This window comes from Heteronotia binoei, chromosome 13, assembly GCF_032191835.1.
Source record: "Heteronotia binoei isolate CCM8104 ecotype False Entrance Well chromosome 13, APGP_CSIRO_Hbin_v1, whole genome shotgun sequence".
Classification (NCBI taxonomy): Eukaryota; Metazoa; Chordata; class Lepidosauria; order Squamata; family Gekkonidae; genus Heteronotia; species Heteronotia binoei.
The window spans coordinates 58,291,666-58,311,271 of NC_083235.1; the positions used below are offsets into that span (position 1 = coordinate 58,291,666).

General features: G+C 46.8%; 1 protein-coding gene across 10 annotated transcripts in view; it reads right to left on the reverse strand.

Annotated features, from left to right (window-relative positions):
• Nucleotides 1–7,875, reverse strand: part of BAIAP2 (BAR/IMD domain containing adaptor protein 2) — a 201,266-nt gene extending 193,391 nt beyond the window's left edge. For 6 of the 10 annotated variants that reach the window (XM_060253418.1, XM_060253421.1, XM_060253414.1 and 3 more), the window contains exon 1: nucleotides 7,537–7,803. In XM_060253418.1, coding sequence (XP_060109401.1) covers nucleotides 7,537–7,614 — 78 coding nt within the window. In that variant the 5' untranslated portion in view covers nucleotides 7,615–7,803. Of the gene's footprint in view, nucleotides 1–7,536 lie in introns of all 10 variants that reach the window. The other 4 variants (XM_060253419.1, XM_060253415.1, XM_060253423.1 and 1 more) reach the window with 2 other exon arrangements.
• Between the last annotated feature and the right edge of the window lie 11,731 nt (nucleotides 7,876–19,606).

Sequence of the window (19,606 nt, forward strand, 5' to 3'; positions counted from 1 at the left end):
ACTGAAAAAACCCATGACTTGCAGGTTCATAGCTATGGTGGGGCCCATAGGGTCCCAAGTCCCTCCACCCTTACCCTCCTGGAAACCACCTGTTCCCACCATTTACAGCCACTTTCCTGCACTTGCAGCTGCCACTTTCTCAGATGGGTGGGGTAGAGTCTGCTTTGGCCCCAAGTCCAGTTCTCTGTCTAATGGGCGCCCTTCTCTGCTCCAGCTGATGGGTTGTGATGACAGCAGCCATGGAGGTTCCAGGTGTGCAACCCAAGGTAACAGACAAGCTACTCATGCTCAGCCTGGTGGGTGGTGCAGAACTGCTGGTGGAGGGGCAGCCGTGCCCACCTCTCCTTCATGAGCCCCGCCAGTGAGCCAGCCAGCCAGCTGGGAGGGAGAGAGGGGTTCCCCCCTGGGCCGGGACACAGTTTGGCAGGACAGCCTCATGGCTGGCCCCACGGAGGTGCCTGAAAGCTACTTGCCAAGCCGAGGTGGCAGTCACCCATTTTCCCAAGGAGAAATGGCCAAGAGAAATCTCTCAATCTCCCCCTTCAAACTATCTGCAACAACAAACTAACAACCTTGCCCTGTGGCCTCTCAGGACTCCCAAACTGGGAGTTGTAGTTCTAATTCCCTTTGTTATGGTCGCAGTAAGGCCAGCTGAGAACTACAACTCCCAAGGTGCGATTCAAGAAACCAATGTTTCCCTGCTCCTGCCCAGGATTCCCTCTTTACTCCAATCCTTGTATTTTCTCTTTTTGATTGACTGGGGCTGATGCATACATAGCTGAGTCAGAGGGCAACTTCTCCTTGGATCTGCAGTTGTGGCTAAGAGCTGCCAACTCCAGGTTTGGAAATTCCTGGGGATTTGGGGCACAGACCCCGGAAAGGTCAGGATTTTGGTAGGGGAGGAGATTCACCAGGGATGTGAAATCATTAAATCTGTATTCCAGGCCACTAATTAAATGGTCTTCCAGCACTGACAGCCTGCCCCCCTGGCCCCTCTAAACAAAAAATCCTGCCTGTGACCCCAACAAATTTGAAATCCTGGCTATAGCCCTGATGACTTGACTGCTGCCAAATGGACAATCCTGAGTGATGGCACTACAGTGGGAAAGTTATCTGAAGAGTTCAACTGGCATGAGAGTGTATACTGGAGATGCAATTCAATAAATGAGAACCTTAGGGCATAATAGGCTATAAAAGGCTTTAGTCAGCACCTTGAATTGATCCCAGAAGTCAAAAGGTAACCTGTGCACTGGTGTTATATGCTCCAAAAGGCTGGTCCAAGACAGGAATCTTGCAGCAACATTTTGTAGCAAGTAAAGGTTCCAAGACATCTTCAAAGGTAGCCCCTCAGACCACATCACCATAGTTCAGTCTACAGGTTACGGTAATGTGTATTAGCATAGCTAGGTCAGTACAGCCTAAATAAGAGTCTGTCTAATAAGCTAGATGTAACTAAAAGAAGACAACTGGAGCAATGGAGATGACCTGCATATCCATCAGCAAAGCGGGGTCCAGAAGAACTCCCAAGCTTGACATTCTAAAGAAAGCCTGATCCCATCTAAGGCTGATAAACTACTACCAGCCTATAATACTCTGCCCTCCAAACCAGCATCACCTCCATTTTGTCGGAATTAAGCTTCTGTTTGTTTGCTCTCAACCAGTTGGCTCCAGTCTCCTGCATTGGCCCAGGACCTTCACAGCTGCTTCCAGAAGATTTTATAGTGAGATGTAAAGTTCAGGTAGCCGGCTGAAGGCTAACGCAGCCTTCCATCCTTCCGAGGTCGGTAAAATGAGTACCCAGCTTGCTGGGGGTAAAATGCAGATGACGGAGGAAGGCAACGGCAAACTACCCCGTAAAAAGTCTGCCATGAAAATGTCGTGATGCGACATCATCCCAGAGTCAGAAACAACTGGTGCTTGCACAGGGGACTACCTTTACCTTTTTAAAGTTGGATGCCATCCACACACTGGTGGCAGCCCACTTCAAAGCTCTAGATCAGGGGTCCCCAACCCCCAGGCTACAGACTGGTAGCAGTCCATGGCCTGTTAGCATCTGGGCTGCACAGACTCGCTGCCCCCCACATAGCACCAGGCAGCCTTGCCCCCCCCTGCGGCGCCTCCTCCCCTCTCCGTTTTCCCCATTCTAAGGCATGGGAAGAGGCAGTGAAGTGCCTCCTGGGCTTTTTAAAGGCCGAACACCCCCCCCCCCGCAACAGCTGATTGGCAGGGGAAACCAAGGCAGCAGCAGCAAGCAACCCGCTGAAAAAGCGGCGCTGCCCTTGCCTCCTCCCCACTTCCTTCCCAGGCATGGAGAAGGAAGTGGGGAGGAGGCAAGAACAGCACAGCTTTTTCAGCGGGTCACTCACTGCTGCTGCTGTGGTTTTCCCCGCCAATCAGCTGATTGGTGGGGGGTTGGCCTTTAAAGAGCCCAGGAGGCACTTCACCACCCCTTCCCAGGCCTTAAAATGGTGAAGGCGCTGCAGGGGGGATGTATTCAGTGCCCCCACCCTGCCGGCCCTGGGGCCAAAAAGGTTGGAGGCCACTGCTCTAGATGATCACAGGCAGAGCTTTAATGTAACAGTTGAAGAGAACTAGGGATAAAATGTACCCTTGATAAAATGTGCCTTTGAAGCACATCAGATCCCTGACAGCTGATCCTGCCTCTCCTATGGATGCTACTTGTTTCTTCTCCTCCCCACCCCCCAAAAAACCCCAGAACCACCCTTTTGAAACAAGCAGGATTAGACCTTGTCAAATGGTTCTGGTCTATTATTCTTAGCAATAAGACATTCTTAAGACACCAGCAGAATTTAAACAAACAAGCAAAAATGACTGAATGCTTAACTGTGAGTAAGTTTTGTGTAATGAAATATCCTTACCAGCCCAACACTCTGTAAGACAAGACAATATGGCAAATCCTGTCTACATTTGTCATTGCTTTCTTGGGATGAAAAAAGGGCAATTTATCCCTCCTCTTCAGGGAGTCTTGAGAAGGGGGCAAGCAAGCATTAGAAGCTTGCACCTGCCCAGGTAAGTAATACCATGTGGCAAAGTCAAGCAAGTTCACATCAATTCTGCTACTGGAGAAATTGTTACCTTTGTTGCAATTATATCATTAATACATGGCTTTCCAAACAGCAACAGCTAATAGCCACAACTACTATCCAACTGTGATGGCCAATAGTATGGAACCAACGTATCTGTAGAACTGTCTCCTCCAGTATGTCCCAGGAAGAGCATAGCACTGTACTGGTAACAACATTCTGGTGATCCCTGGCTCTTGGGAGATCCTGCTGCCCTCAACCAGGGCCAAAACCTTTTTGATCCTGGCCCTGACCTGGTAGAACTCTCTGCCAGATGACATCAGAATCCTGCAGCATCTTATGTAATTCCTCAGGGCCTGTAAGGCAGAGATGTTCTGACAGGTTTATGATTGAGAGCAGCAACAGTTTATTACCCACCTGGCACCTTCTCTCCCCTCCCCAGATGCTTTGCTAGTCCCTTCCTCTCCCCCCTCTCCAAAAAGCATGATGCCCTGGCAGTCCAGAATGCAGAAGAATTTACAGGACACGATCTGAGATTTTATATTTTTAATTGATTTATTGTGCTGTTTTGAACTAGTATACTGTTTTATTGTATGTTGTACATCACCCTGAGCCCAGTGCAAGCTGGGATAGGGCAATTCATTAAGTTGAATTAATAACAATAATAATAGTAACAACAACAAGGATTCAACCAATATAGCCGGGGTGCAAGCAGAAGATTGGCCCATATATGACTTGTTTCTCTCTCTGAACTATCCTGGAGAACACTGAATATCAGTTTAGTTTGGCCGCCAGTTTTAATCACAGAATGAGGATGAAGATGTCTAGCATCTGTGGTAGCAACATAATTAGCTTTTGAGGACTACTGTGAGTACTTCCTGCTCATTTTTTTCCCTATAATTAAAGAAAGGAACTTGCCTTTCCACCTTCAAGACATTTGGATTGTGGCAGCCTAATATTATATAGGTTTGATTTAAGAGTAAATACAATACCCTGTACTTGGCAAGGAAGATAAAGAAGTGCCTCTTGACCTTATGTGATGAATTCATCCATTTATTATGAGAGGATCAGTGACATGCAATTGTGCTGTTTTTCTCATTACTAACCCTAGCAGAAACATGTAACGCCCTTTTGTGACTCCTGCACAGAGACAGTAAGCACTGCTGCAGCTACACCAGTTATAAGATTCTACACAGGTTGTGGACTCATTGGAAAGCTAAAGATTGCACTAGGACCCTTGTGCTGAATTCTGAAGCCCACTGCTTCTTAAAGGAGCATTTCATACCACTGTAATCTGAAATGCACATATTCCTGTAAATAAAACGATCCATTTCAACTAACGATATCGATAGTAGGAAACAGGTAGTCAAAAAGTGCCTTAAATAAATATTTCTTCCAAATGAATGCGTTTAAGATGCTAATATAAAATCACATCACAGAACAAAATGGTGCTCTAGTATTTTTTATCAGACTTCTTTATGGGAGAAAGAATGTATTTATCCACATAGCTATAAAAAACAGTCAAATGAAATCCTGCGCAGTCATAACCAAAATTCTGCTCAGGCTCATGCAACAGTTAGTTCTGTGGAAGAGTTGCCTTTTTTTCCTTTGAATAGCTACCATACCAAAAAGTAGCCCTCGGTTTCAAAAGCAGTTTGCCATGCAGCATGGGAAGCAACTATCCCCACCACCCTCCCAAGGCAACTTTAAGCAACTTTTATGGTTCTTTGGATACTGGCAAAAATATTTTTTAAATGCAGTTCAAGTTTATTTAAGAAAACAATAAGAAAATCACAAAGCTGAAAGAGAGAGGCAACTTTAATATGATGCAGGGTTAAACAGCGTGAACCTAATAATTTAGGCACTTCATGCTTTTTCACAGATAACAATGTTGTAACCATTCAAACAGAGTAACAGAGGGTGACCCCAGACAATAGGGCAACTGGCTCTAGTTTAATGCATGACAGCCTGCCTTACATTCTTAGGTTAGCAAGATTTTATTGAGTCGTTCACAGAATCCAGTGAAGCACAACTATTTCATTTACCCACATTCTCATGGCATTAGAATATTGTATGTTAGCTGTCAAACTCAAAGGTGAACAGAGGAGCCATTTCAAAAGATTTGCCAATACCAAAGGGGAAAAAAAAACCTTAACAAAGTCACAGCCATGGAACTAATTACTGGCTTAACAATAACACTTCCTACAGAAATCAGCTACTTGAAGGCAAAGGCAAAGGGTACTTTAAAAATACACCAAAGGTGGCCCAAATTAAGCAACTCACTGCAAATTGAACCAATATGGGTAAATTCTAATTTTTAAAAAACAAATTTGCTGTATGAAAATGCAAAATTTCCATTCCATTTCATTTATTAGCTTCTATGACCAAAAGTCTTAAGCTCAATCAGGATGCAGGAGGTGGACTTGTTCTCTTAGGTAGAATAGCGCTGGGATTTTGTATCTCCTTGTCTCCTAAACAGACAGCACCATCTGTGCATACAGGGTATAATTCCTGCGCCAGGCTATAATTCCTGCATCCGACATATGTGCAGGTGGTGGATAAGTACAGACCTATTTACTTGTGGTGTTAGGCTTTGGGGGATCAAGCACTCACTGAGTGGCTGTGCCTCAGCCTTGTTTTAAAAAACACATACCACAATGCAGTCATACTTCAGGAAAACAAATCTGGAACAACTGCCCAAGGATGATCCACCAACTGCTATGTTTATAGTGGAACAAGTGCACAGAATACCATAGAATCAGATGTGATAGCTCAACATGGGCCATTTTTTGTATCACAGTCTGAAAACACCTTCAAGTTAAAAGCCTCTAACACACAGCTATTTAACTGGAGCATTTCTTAGTCCCTTATTTATACTTTATATTTATTAACATAAATAAATTTAAAAGACAGTATATGAATTGACAAATCTACATCTTAGTCTAAGAAGTAAAATATGCCACTATTAAGAAAAGCACTCATGTATTCAAAGTACACAACCATAAAACATACTATGACAAAGCTGTGATTTGAACTGTGAAACAGTTTAGTTAGTATGTGAACATCCAGAATTAAGCCAATTAAACCTCTACAAAGAATATATACTAGGGTAATCATAAACCACTGCACATTCTAAGGGCAATTTCAAAAGTATCCAGCTTGTAATCTGGGACTTTGATGGTTCTTGTTTGGAATCAATGCAAAGCTTTTTAAAAAGATAGTTATATACTGAGGAACTGCAGAGCTATTATAGCAAATGGGATGAAGATCCAACCACAAACCACACCTGTATGGGGATAGGAAGGAGAGAGAATCTTGTTTTCCAGTCCAGACATCAGTTTTCTGTTATACACACTTCTGAATGTATCCTTTACTAAAAACTAGTTCTCAGACCATGTCTATTAAGACCTAAGCATAAGAGGGCACTTTTCATTTTATGTACAAGAAGAAAAGTTCATTTCTTTCCAAAAATGTACTCCTACACACAAAGTCACCTGTCAGCTCTACTCTTACATAAGACATCTCTACACCCTTTTTAGAACAAAACCAACTTGTTTCTCTTATTTAGAAATGGAGAAAGGGAGGAGGGACAACAGTGATAGCCAGCGAGGGAGAGTGAAACCTTATAATGACTTAAAAATGAAGCTACTACACTTGCCTGATACCGTTTGACAAAGACAACAGCAAATGACTGCTTCACAGCAATTTAACCCATATTAGCAAATCAGGGGATCCAACGCACTAAAATGCTATTATCTACCTGCCAAACAAAATATTAAAAAGCAAGCTCTTTTTGAGAAAGGAGCGTTTAACGACTGCTTCCTAACATATTTAGCCAACGACTCCTCTATTTATGCCTCTCGGAGACAGTCATACATTTATGTGTGTATAATACACACACACACACACACACAAACCCCTCGCCAAGCAGCTTCTCTTGAAACCCTTACAAATCAGGTTTTCTATCAAACCTTCACAATACGACATGCACGGAGGAAAAGAATAATCCGAGAGGAGAGGACGTGGCCCCAAGCCGGGACAAAGAGGGCTGGTTCTGCACTGGGCAGACTCTAACCCAGCAGGACCAAGGAATGCATCCGATGAGGCAAGGCAGGTGCTCGGAAAGACTCGCCCTCCCACCCACCCCGGGCAAAAGAGCATATTTCTTGAAAGCCCCGATCCATCCGAAGCCAAAGAGAACGGAAACCCGACACGGAGCAGGGGGGGGGGGAGCAGTGGAAATCTGAACTGAGAGGCAGGAAAGAGAAGCGAGGAAATCTTTCAACAGGTGACTGCCGCTCCGGAAGGCACCCAAGGCAGGCGAGCACGCCAGAAGGAGCCCTGGAGAGAGATCCACCCCGGTGCAACAGCTGATATGGGCTGGAATGGGCCCCGAAGGCGGCGGGCGCAATGCCCCGTCGGCCCCCCTCATCCCGACCCCTCTCCCTCCGCAACGTGCACGCAAAAGCCCCCCGCAAGCGTCGGCTCTCACCTTGTAGACGTTCTCGGTGATCCGGTGCACCTCCTCTGAGCGCGACATGGCGATGCCGGGAGCTCCGGGCAGCACCATAGACCGGGCAGAGCGCAGAGCTCAGCGGAGAGCGCGGGAGAAGAACCGAGCGCTGCAGCCAGAGATCCCAATACGTTTGCGACGCGGCGCGGGGGGGAAAGGCGCGACGTTTTTATACTGCCTGCCAAGGCCGAGCTCATCCCCCGGCAGCAGCCGCCGCCTCCGCCCGCCCCCGGCTCCGCCTGCTCTGTTTTGCTCTGCCCTGGCGGTCGCCTCGAAGAGCGCAGGCTGGAAAGGGCGGGGAATGCTCCAGCGAGCGGGGCAGGAGTCCCAGAAGGGGCAGGGAAAGGGGGGGGGGCGGAAGTCACGCCTGTTGAATGGCTTCAGCGCCCGGTGGAAGCGTTCGCGCAAAGCGACGAGCATCGGGAACCCCGCGCGCTTCCTACGCCAAGGAGGCAGGAGCCCTTGGGGCGTCCGGTGGCACACTTACCTCGCGTCGCCTGCCGCCTCGCGCCAGCAAAAGAACAATTGTTCCTTCGCGCGGGCTGCCTCGCACGCCGCGGGGCTGAGCAGTGTCCTCTTGGCGCCTACACGCAGACGCGCACTCCCAGGAGCCCCGTCACAAATGCACAGGGAACGGGGAGAGAGAAAGATGAATGCTGCACGCAAAGTCTACTTTTTTTAAAAAAACCAAATGACAACTTGAACCATCCGCTGTTGCTGCATAGACTATTCTCAGGACTGTTTCAGCCCCATGCAACCACTGTTTTCAGCCAGCCTTGGCTCGCGAATACACAGAAAAAGACTTAAACTTACGGGTGCTGAATTCCTAAAGTTCGAAAGCATAATGAAAGAATGAAAAGCACAACACCAGAATACCTTTCAAAGACAGACACCCCTCGAAGGGAGACACAAAGAGCAAACGCCCATTGCCGCACAACTTACAGGCCACACCACACGCAACCACAATACCTTGCTTCAAGCAACTCTCACCCAGGCAACACAAGATTCACACACACAAATCACTTGGCCTTCATCTCTTACCCATACTACAACCTACACATTCATCAACAAAGCTCAGCAGGGCTTAGCTCTGAAAACTGTTTTCAATGCCAGACTCCTCCAGGGAATGTGAAGTAATAGTACAGAAGACAGTGGCTCTCCATGTATGCAAAGAGCTTCCACCTCATTAATGAGTAATGCAAACAACCTCTCCGTGCTTGAGATGGGGAGAGGGGGGCGATATTCCAAGTCATAAGACATAACTTATACACAAACTTCAGCCTTGGCATCTCCTTCTTTAGAAATTCAGCTCTGATACAGATTCCAGAAATTCTGTAACTGTTTTGCTTCACATGGATTTTCTTCAAAATCAATTCATCTATACATACATACCATTAAAAGGCAAGAGGGGGAACAATACACTGTGTTAACTTCAGCATAATACTTACACCTGAACTTGAGCCTACACAAGCATTAAGACTGCTTCACATCCATACACACAACTGAAAGCCCCAGCCTCCCAGCGTTCAAGATAAAAGGAATTTTGCTACTAATTTGGATGTCCTTGATCAGGGTTTTGTTGTTGTTTTTTTAGAAGGGGAGAACTGGCAAGCCAGCCATGATCCTCAATCCCCATCTCCCATCCACACCCCTGATGTCACCATTGTTTCACACAGGGTTTGTTGTAAAAAAGGCCCAGCAGGAACTTCTTTGCATATTAGGCCACACCCCCTGACACCAAGCTAGTTCAAACTATGTTCCTGTGTGTTCCTGCTAAAAAAAACAAACCCTGCTGGTACATATTCCATAGCCTTTGTTCCCTCTCCATCCGCTTTTAACCTATGGTTTCACTTCTGTGGCTATTTCTCAGGGGAGAACATTTAGCCCAGGACTGTTGTTGCATCTGGAAGATAGACCTAATGAAAGAAACTGTTTTTGGTTTTATAAAATAAGTTTGTCCAATATAAGGTAAGATGGGTCCTGTAGTAGGCCATGTGAAATACCTCTATCTCAAATCCCTGGAGATCTGCTGCCAGCCAGAAAAAACTGCACCAACCTTGATATAGCAATGGTTTGACATAAGGCAGACCAAAATTTGGGTCCAGTGGCACCTTTAAGACCAACAAAGTTTTATTCAAGCTTTCATGTGCAAACACATTTTCTCAGATACCATATAAGGCAGTTTCATGAAGGAAGGATTATTGCATGGGAAAAGTAGATGTTTTAAGGATGTATACAAATAAAACTGTTTGATTGACACAAAAGGATAGTGTAATAAACAAACAGAGAAGTAAATAGCTTGCAGGGGCATTCTTATCAATTAAATCTTCGCCTAGGGAGCTGTTCCTGAGCTGGCAAGAAACACAAGTCAAGAGAAGCTCCAAACTTTTTGAAGTCCTAACGGAAACGGGCAACATTTGGGAGGAACTGAGGCTTCTACTTAAGCAGGGTTGCTCCTAAATTCCAGTAGGACATGTTTTACACTTGAAGCAAAAGTGAACTGAAATTGGAAGAGTCTCCCTAAAGCTAGAGCCAGGACAAAAGATTATACTTCAGAGAAGGGATGCTCTCTAGAATAAGAACTCTGGAGTCCTGCATTCTTCAGGTGAACCAATTCTGGTCCCTTGGACTAAACAGTAATCAGGTAAATAATAAAAGCCCAAGCATGGTGGCAATTCTCAGGATTTTTATTGGATGGATGTGGCTTGAGCAGGATTGGCTCACACTGTCTCTGCCATGCCATTGGCTGAGTCTGCTCTTCCCTGCCCACCGCCAGCCCCATCAGGCAAGAACCCCAGCAGAAGGCCACTGACCTTCGACGGAGACAGTTCTCTCCTGACAGGAAGCTTACTGAGCAGGACTGCTTCTCCTCAGGGCCTGTTATAGGAAGTCTGTCTGAGAGCAGGCAAAGAGGTGTGAGGGTATAAAACAGGAGAAAAAATTGTGGTGTCTGGCCCCCCAGCCCGCCTTCACCCAGCTATGGGCCTGTGTTCATGAGAAAACAGTTGGGTTCCTTCTTTTCAACTGAGGCAAAAAGAATGTTCTTTCACAGCAGGGAGGGGCCCTTTCCACCTGCCAATGCTCTTCACTCTTTCTATTCCAATTAGGCTACAGTGGGCTCATATGACAGAATTGAGGGAGAGGCCTTTCCTCCTAGAGAACCACTGTTGCCAATCTCCAGGTGAGTGCTGTAGAAGCTGACTGGGTGATTTCAAACCAGTCTAAACTGTCTCACGGGGCTGTTGTTGTTCAGATCAAAGGGGGGAGAGGAGAGGAGAATGATGTAAACTGATGTAATGGCTGAGGACTCCTCCCTATTAAACAGTTTGTCAGAGAGAGACTGTTGGTCTGAAAGGTATCACTCAGAGGCCTTTCCTCCTGGGGAACCACTGTTGCCAATCTCCAGGTGAGGGCTGTAAAAACTTGACGGGGTGATTTCAAACCAAGCTAACCTGCCTCACGGGGTTGTTGTTGTTCAAGTAAAAGGCGGGGGGAGAGGAGAGGGGAATGCTGTAAGCTGATGTAATGGCTGATGACTCCTCCCTATTAAACAGTTTGTCAGAGATAGTCTGTTGGACTGAAAGGCCTCTGAGGCAGAACTCACTGGGCCCAGTGCTGACTATGGCTGCCAGTTGCAGGTTGGTGAGAAATTCCTGGAGATTCTGTGGTGGACTTTGAGGAGGGGATAGGAGTTAGGGCTTCAGAGTGGGGTCTGCCGGACCCAGGTCCTTGCTATGGAAGCTGACTGACTGATTTCAGACCAGTCACAGACTTCCAGCCTAACCTGCCTCACAGGGTTGTTGTTCAGATCACATGGGGGGGAGAGAATGATGTAAACTGCTTCGGTCCCCCCCCCCGTGAAGAAAGACTAATTTTCCTATATAGAGGCTGCAGGGAGGGCACAGGTGATGGAAAACTAAAGTCAGAGGGGCAGATAAAGGGAAGGAGATAGGCTTGCCAACTCCAGGTTAGGAAATTCCTGGAGATTTAAAGGGCTGGACCTGGAGAGGGCAGGGTTTGAGGAGGTGTGGGACCTCAGAGAGGTACAATGCCATAGACTCCAAACCAACAATTTCCTCATGGAAACCACTGTTGCCAATCTCCTGGTGAGGGCTGGAGATCACTCAGAACTGCAACTGCTCTCCAGATGCCAGAGATCAGCTCCCCTTGAGGTGTGTGTGGGGGGAGTGAATGCCTTCACTTTGGTAGATGGTAAGACAGCAAGGGTGGCAGACACTCACCCAGAGGTCTTCAGTGGTATCTTTCCATGTTGATGGGAAATTCCTGGAGATTCTGTAGTAGACTTTGAGGAGGACATAGGAGTTAAGGCTTCAGCATGGGGTCTGCCGGACCCAGGTCCTTGCTGTGGAAGCTGACTGACTGATTTCAGACCAGTCATGGACTTCCAGCCTAACCTGCCTCACAGGGTTGTTGTTCAGATCAAAGGGGGCAGAAAAGAATTATGTAATCTGATTTGGTTCCTCACCCCCCACTATGGAGAAAGACAGCCTATGTAGAAGCTGCAGGGAGGGGGGAGGAGATGGAAAGCTGAAGTCAGAGGGGCAGATAAAGGGAAGGAGATAGGTTGCCAACTCCAGGTTAGGGAATTTGTGAATATTGAAGGGGTGGGGTTTGAGGAGGGGGGGAACCTCGGACAGATATAATGCCGTTTCCTCCTAGGGAACCACTGGAGATCACTCAGATTTACAACTGCTCTCTAGAAAGCAGAGATAAGCTTCCCTTGAGGTGGGGGGAAGTTAATGCCTTCACTTGGGTGGGAAGACAGCAAGGGTGGCAGGCACTTGCCCACAGCCTCCTTCTAGAGCCCATTGTATTCCCCCCCCCCACCCCACAACGGGCCTTACTTCTAGTAGTGGAATAATAATGGAATAATAGTGGAATGCAAATTATTGGGTTGGTGCCAGGTTCTCCTCCCCCTTCTTTTAACTTTAATTGAAACATATATCTGCCATGTTTTAAGTACCTGTGTGGAGTGACAGTAAGATGACATACTTAAATTTTCTTTGGACTAGTCTACTGAATCAACTTGCAACTAGTCTACTGAACCAACTTGTTACAGAGCAATTATAATGTATTTATACAACACTAGCATCAAGGCTTTTTTTCTGGGAAAACGCAGTGGAATGGAGTTCCAGAACCTGTTTGTGGAAACAAAATTATTTTAAAAATGTTTTGAAATACATGAGGGGCACCTGGGGAGCATGATGTCATTTGTGACATCACAAAAATATTCAAATAAAAATTTAAAAATAAGATTTAAACAGGGGAAGCCTGTTAGGAGCTGCAGGCAGGCAAGTAGGGAAGAAGCCAGACAGCACAGGGGACTTGTTGCTCTCACCAATACAATAGCTATTTCCAGGGCTTTTTTTCTGCTGGAGCCCGCATGAGCACAGTTCTGCCCGGGCTGGCCATGACTCTGGCTGGCCCAACCTGTCATGCAACAGCCACATGCTCCGAGGCCAGGTGGTGTGGCCTAATATGCAAATGACCTCCTACTGAGCTTTTTCTACAAAAAAAAAGCACTGGCTATTTCCTCCTGTGAGTGTGAAAGATGAATTCCCCCCCAATTAACCTAATTGTCACTCCAGAAAGGTCATCCTTGTCACTCAAAACCATACCATCTTTATTGTTGGACCCCCTTAACAATCTTTGATTCAACAAACTATGTTAAAACATGGTGGTATCATGGTCATCATTCAGCATTAGGCACTAAAAGCACAACTCGAGAAAGAACTGAGGAAGTTGGCAATATGTCTAAAGTTTGGAAACGGCTTTAACGTAGAGGTCTATCCGTAGCTAGGGTTGCCAATCCTCAGTTGGGGGCAAGAGATCCTCCGGTTTAGAGGCCCTCTCCCTGCTTCAGATTATCAGTGGCGGTGGGGAAATTTCTGGGCAATCCATTACACCCTATGGAGAATCGATATGCAGGTATCTGGGGTTTGGGGGGGCTGTTTTTTAAGTAGAGGCACTAGATTTTCAGCATAGCATCTGGTGCCTCTCCTCAACCCCCCCCCTTCCCCAGTTTCAAAAAGATTGGACTAGGGGGTCCAATTCTATGAGCCCCCCAAAAGGTGCCCCTATCCTCCAGCATTTCCAATGGAGGGAAGGCATTTAAAAAGAATGTGGTCCTTTTAAATGTAACGGCCAGAACTCCCTTCGGATTTCAATCACACTTGTCACAACCTTGCTCCTGACTCCACCCCCAAAGTCCCCAAATATGTTTTGAGTTGGATTTGGCAACCCTATCTGCAGTGCATGAAAATAATACTGTTTCAAAGAATCCCATGTGTTTCTCCTTCATATCAAACTTGAGAGTTCCAGCACCTCTTTTTCCAGAAAAAAAAGCCATGGTGCATAATGCTTTTATTATTTTTTATAATGCTTTAATCATATTTTTATTATTATTTTATCATTTATTATTTTATTATTTTTATTTTATCATGCTGCAGTGCATGAAAATAATACTGTTTCAAATAATCCTGTGTGTTTCTCCTTCATGTCCCTCTTGAGAGTTCCGGCATCTCTTTTTTCAGAAAAAAAAAGCCCTGGCGCATAATGCTTTTATTAGGACCGACTAAAAAGTCACACGATAGTGAACAAACTGTTGGGTCGTTTTCGCACTTAGCGTTTGCTCCCCTTATTCCGCGGCGCAATTATGTCCTGCTCATTTTCCTCGTTTTCGCACATGGACTCTTTTGCGGAGTCGCTTTCCATGAAGCCCCGGCTCAAATCGTTTTTCCACTGGCATCGACTTGAGTTCGATGCCCTGTCAATCATTTTTTTTTAAGCGCAAGTCTGGTTGCGTAACTACGTAACAACGTAACATCGAGCAGTCACAGCTGTTCATTCCCCTTCTTTTCGTGGACAAACCGCATCACGTGTGCCGCTTCTGCTTATGGATTGGCTGCAGCTGTAGTATCCTCCACAGCCCTTTATGTATTAACAGAAGCATTCACAGTGGAGAATCCCAGCACTAGATTCCCCCCCCAAATTCTGAAGTTGCGAAATATCGCAATAACGAAGAGAGAGAAATTGAGGGGTTTGTGTGTGTGTGTGTGTGTGGCAGCTTCTTCCTTTCCCAGCCTCGCTCCCTCCCGGGTGGCGAAGCTGGGATTTCCTCCGCGCTCTTCCCCCTCCCCTGACTCCTGCTGCCAGAGCTCCCCCCCCCCGCCCCATTCTCTCCTTCCCCTTCTGTGGCGCGCGTGAAGAGCGAGCTCGCGTCTATTTTCTAACCGAGCGGAATGTAGCCAGGGAGGAGAATGCAGGACTCCAACTTCCCATTTTATACATGGCGATTTTGTGCAGGTCCAGAAATGTTGGTGGCACAGCTGAGGGAGGCATTGCCTTTTTAAAACACACACACATGAACGCTTTGGCCCGCGCCGGCACTAGATTCCCCCCCCCCAACAATGTATAATGTATAATGCAATTCCGTAGTTGCGAGATAACGCAACAGTGGAAAAGCAACCTCACATACCCGCCACTTCAGCGAAATAACGCAACTAAAGTCAATAATTTAAAAAAATTCTAACGAAACCAATTGAAGTGGCAATTGAGGCTATTCCAGGAGGGGGTTTTTTTTCTATTTGTTAATTTCGAAATATCGCTATTACGCAAGAAATATGAAGTTTAAAATAAAATGGCCGTGCAGGCACTTTTGGGAAGCGCCGCGAATGGCTGATGATTGGCCAAGGGGGTGGATGGGGTGGGAGGACGGAAAGGGAGAGGGTGACGCCCACAAAGCAGTCGATCCGGCGTGGATGGATTTCCCACAGCAAACTCCGCAGAGTGGATCCGGAGGTTTTCAAAAACTCCGGAAGCATGTTGAAAAACATACTCCGGCGTGAAACCCCTGAAGCGCCGGAGCAAACCGCAGCGCCGGAGCAACAGGTGCGAAAACCAGGAAAAGATCCGGAGGTAAATGGGGTGCTACGCCGGAGTAAACGCTAGTGCGAAAACGCTCTTGGATTCAGTAGAACTCAATAAGAGGAGGAACAGTTGTGGTACCTGGCATTACATTTTATGGCACACATGGCCTGGCCCAATAAAGTGACATTTATGTCAGATCCAGCCCTCTGCTTCCACATCCTTCTCTTAAGTTCCGCTGAACTTAAAACTTTGCTCTCTACTTTGTCATTTTAGTTGATCTTAATATAGGTATCATGCTACAATTCCTTTTTGATTTTTTGCTAAATGGACCAACAAACGTCGGCTTCCACTGCTTTTCTTTCCTAAAGACTGCAGCCATATTTTCTTCCCAGTTTTGATTGGTTCCTTTACACAAACCCAGACTGATCACAGTTTTCTTGTTGCTGCCACCATTAGTCTGAAAGTGTTTACACCTGTGTGGCGCAGGGGATGGGGAGAGACTGAAAATGAAATTGCCCAATTATGACCAACATGTTCAGATTCAGAAACAGTTGTAGCATTTAGGCTGAAAATAAGATAGTCATAATATTTTGTAAAGCTGTTGCTGTGGGTTTTGACAGCTGGCTAAAAGCCACCAAAACCTGTACCCAGTTTTACAAGAACTACACTGCTAAAATTCTCTAAATCTCCAATCCTATGCACACTACCAAAATCTTTTGCACCTAGTTTTGCTTTTTTTTAGATGAAGTATGGTCATCACAGAAATATAGAACATAGTCCAGAGGTGTCAAACTCATTTGTTGCAAGGGCCAGATCTGACATAAATGCAACTTTGTTAGGCCAGGCGATGTGTGCCATAAAATGTAATGCCAGGTACCAGCAGTTTGGTGAGCTAGTTTGGTGTAGTGGTTAAGTGTGCAAACTCTTATCTGGGAGAACCAGGTTTGATTCCCCACTCCTCCACTTGCACCTGCTGGAATGGCCTTGGGTCAGCCATAGCTCTTGTAGGAGTTGTCCTTGAAAGGGCAGCTGCTGCAAGAGTTCTCTCAGCCCCACCCACCTCCCACGGTGTCTGTTGTGGGGGAGGAAGGTAAAGAAGATTGTGACTGCTCTGAGACTCTGAGATTCAGAATGTAGGGCTGGATATAAATCCAATATCTTCTTCCTCTTCTTCAATATATATCGAATATATTCAATATTATATTCTTCAATATAAACTTTATAAATGACACAGGCAAGCCCAGTTAACAATATTAACTTTTCCTCAGAATACAAAAAAAAGCAATTGATTCCTAGGAAGGGAAGCAATTGATTTACCGAGGAATCCACAAAAGCCCCAATGAATGTATTCAATCATATGCAAGACTAGTTTTTTTCCTCCAAGGGATAAAAGGGATCTTATATTTTCATACAAATTAGTTACTTTTTATATACATAGCACTTTGAGAAAATAAGTCATCTTTTTGCAAGTAAATATGGTAGTTTTTCAGCACATACACACCACCTGCCCAGCCTCAGCATCCAACCATGGTTATGATCCATCTCTTACTCTGTTTTCTCTCTTCTCCTATCCTGCCCCCGAGGATCTTAAGGAGGCACCCCAGATTTCCTCCTCCACCACCAGCAATAGCAAGTCAAGTGAGCAACTGGCCCCAGGTAATCCAGATGACAGGTTCCTGCCTCAGGAGGAGGGGAGTCTGACCCTGGTTCTCCCAGATCTTCCCACCACCAATTCTCATCCTTCCTGCATTTCTCACAGAAGTGGTGGGGCTGAGGGAAGGCTTGATGGTGAGGTTGTTTCTCAAACCTTCAAGGAGTGCTTTTTGTCTTCATGAGATTGGAACAGGTGTGGGGTAGAAGGGAGGTTGTCATCCCCCACCCCATCATTCACTCTGTCTCCTGATTCCATGGCCGTTCAGACAGGCAACCACAACAATGGCACCTGTTTTCCCTGTTGCTTCTGAGGCCAGGATGTCTTCCCCCTCAGAGTGGCACACACAAGACAGTCCAGTTGCCTCCCAATTCATGTGCCAGTCCTCCTCCTCTCTCCCCTGTCAACCCCACCCCCTTATCAGCAAACTGCTACTCTGTGTGCCCACTCTTGCCACCCTCCCTCACAGTCGCTGTTTCTTTTTAGCCACTAAGGCCGCAGATAGACTTATATTACCTGTATGTATCAAATCCTCCTTTAAACGTGTCTAAACTAGAGGCCATCACCACATCTTGTAGTACAACAAACTTTTTAAATAAGATTCTTTGTTCAGTGGGGTCCTCCACTGGACCTTCAGAAAGCCTTTTATATAAAAAACTGTTGGTGTGGAAATAATTTTCATTATCATTCAGAATATATGACAGTTACCCGTATTTTTTGCACCATAAGGCGCTCCGGACGATAGGACGCACCTTCCTCCTGGGGGGCGATCCGCTGCCTCTGCCTTCGATCCGGCGCTTCCCCCGCGCCTCCCTGCCTGGCTCCATCTTCTTGCAGCAAGCGCTGGGATCGCTGCACGTGGCCCCACCGCAAACCCAGCGCTTTGCGAGCGCCGGCTGTGGAGGGGGCAGTGTGCTTCCTCCTTGCCTGTGTGCCTGGCTCCACCTCTGATGCTTAAAGCAAGCGCTGGGATCGCTCCCTCCGCCCTCCAATCCCAGCGCTTGCTTTAAGCATCACAGATGAAGCCAGGCACACAGGCAAGGAGGAAGCACTCGCCCCCTCCACAAACCCAGCGCTTCATGAGTGCCGGCTGTGGAGAGGGCAGCGTGCTTCCTCCTTGTCTGTCTGCCTGGCTCCACCTCTGATGCTTAAAGCAAGCGCTGGGATCGGAGGACGGAGGGAGCAATCCCAGCGCTTGCTTTAAGCATCAGAGATGGAGCCAGGCAGACAGACAAGGAGGAAGCATGCTGCCCTCTCCACAGCCGGCGCTCACGACGCGCTGGGTCTGCGGAGGGGGGCGGGTGCTTCCTCCTTGCCTGTGTGCCTGGCTTCATCTGTGATGCTTAAACCAAGCGCTGGGATCGGAGGGCAGAGGGAGCGATCCCAGCGCTTGCTTTAAGCATCAGAGGTGGAGCCAGGCACACAGGCAAGGAGGAAGCACGCTGCCCCCTCCGCAGTCGGCGCTTACGAAGCGCTGGGTTTGCGGTGGGGCCACGTGGAGCGATCCCAGCGCTTTCTGCAAGAAGATGGAGCCAGGCAGGGAGGCGCAGGGGAAGCGCTGGATCGGATGCAGAGGCAGCGGATCGCCCTTCCCAGGAAGGTACGTACCTTCGCTCCATAAGACGCACACACTTTTCCCCCCACTTTTTTTGGGGGGGGAAGTGCGTCTTATGGTCCGAAAAATACGGTATATTAAGGCAGCAGGGAGGGGGCTTATAAGGTTTATTTCTCCCTTTCCCATGCTTCCAAAAGTTAGACAACTAGTTCAGAAAGTGGAATACAAAGCTGACCTGACGCCTCTGTATGTAACCTATTAATGGGTTAAAAATCTGAAAATATCAGTATTTTCTCCAAGTTGCAACTTAGTTCTTCACCTACACACATCCCACTAACACCACCCCCGCTCCTTGGGGAGGCACTGCCGTAGATGTTACTTCCTCTCCGTTATAATAATTATTTGATAAACTGTGAAGCTGCTGACATTTAAGGCATCATCATCAGAGTGAGAGATCCTGATTAAGTGAACAAAACAGGTCACAAATTGGAGCTTGACTGTAGATGCCTCTACACAAGTGCCTAACAATCCATCTTTTGAATCCAACGGACCAAGCATCTGAGCTGCATCTCTCTATTCTCTCTGTGGGTACCTGTATGTGAAAATAAACTGCAGTTCCTCTGTAACAGTTCTTAGACTTCTGTCAGAAAATTGTGTTATGCTGTAATACATAAAATGTACAATACCACACAAGTGTTGGCATCTCTTTTTCCAGAAAAAAAGCTCTGGTGGTTAGAGTGTGAGATGGGGATCTGGGAGACCCAGGTTTAGAAGAAGAAGAGGGAGCGGAGGAGGGGGGGGAGGGGGAGGAAATTGGTTTTTATACTCTGCCCTTGCTACCCTAAGAAGTCTCAGAGCAGTTTACAATCTCCTTTCCCTTCCCCTCCCCACAACAGACGCCCTGTGAGGTAGATGGGGCTGAGAGAGCTCTCCAAAAACTGCTCTTTCCAGAA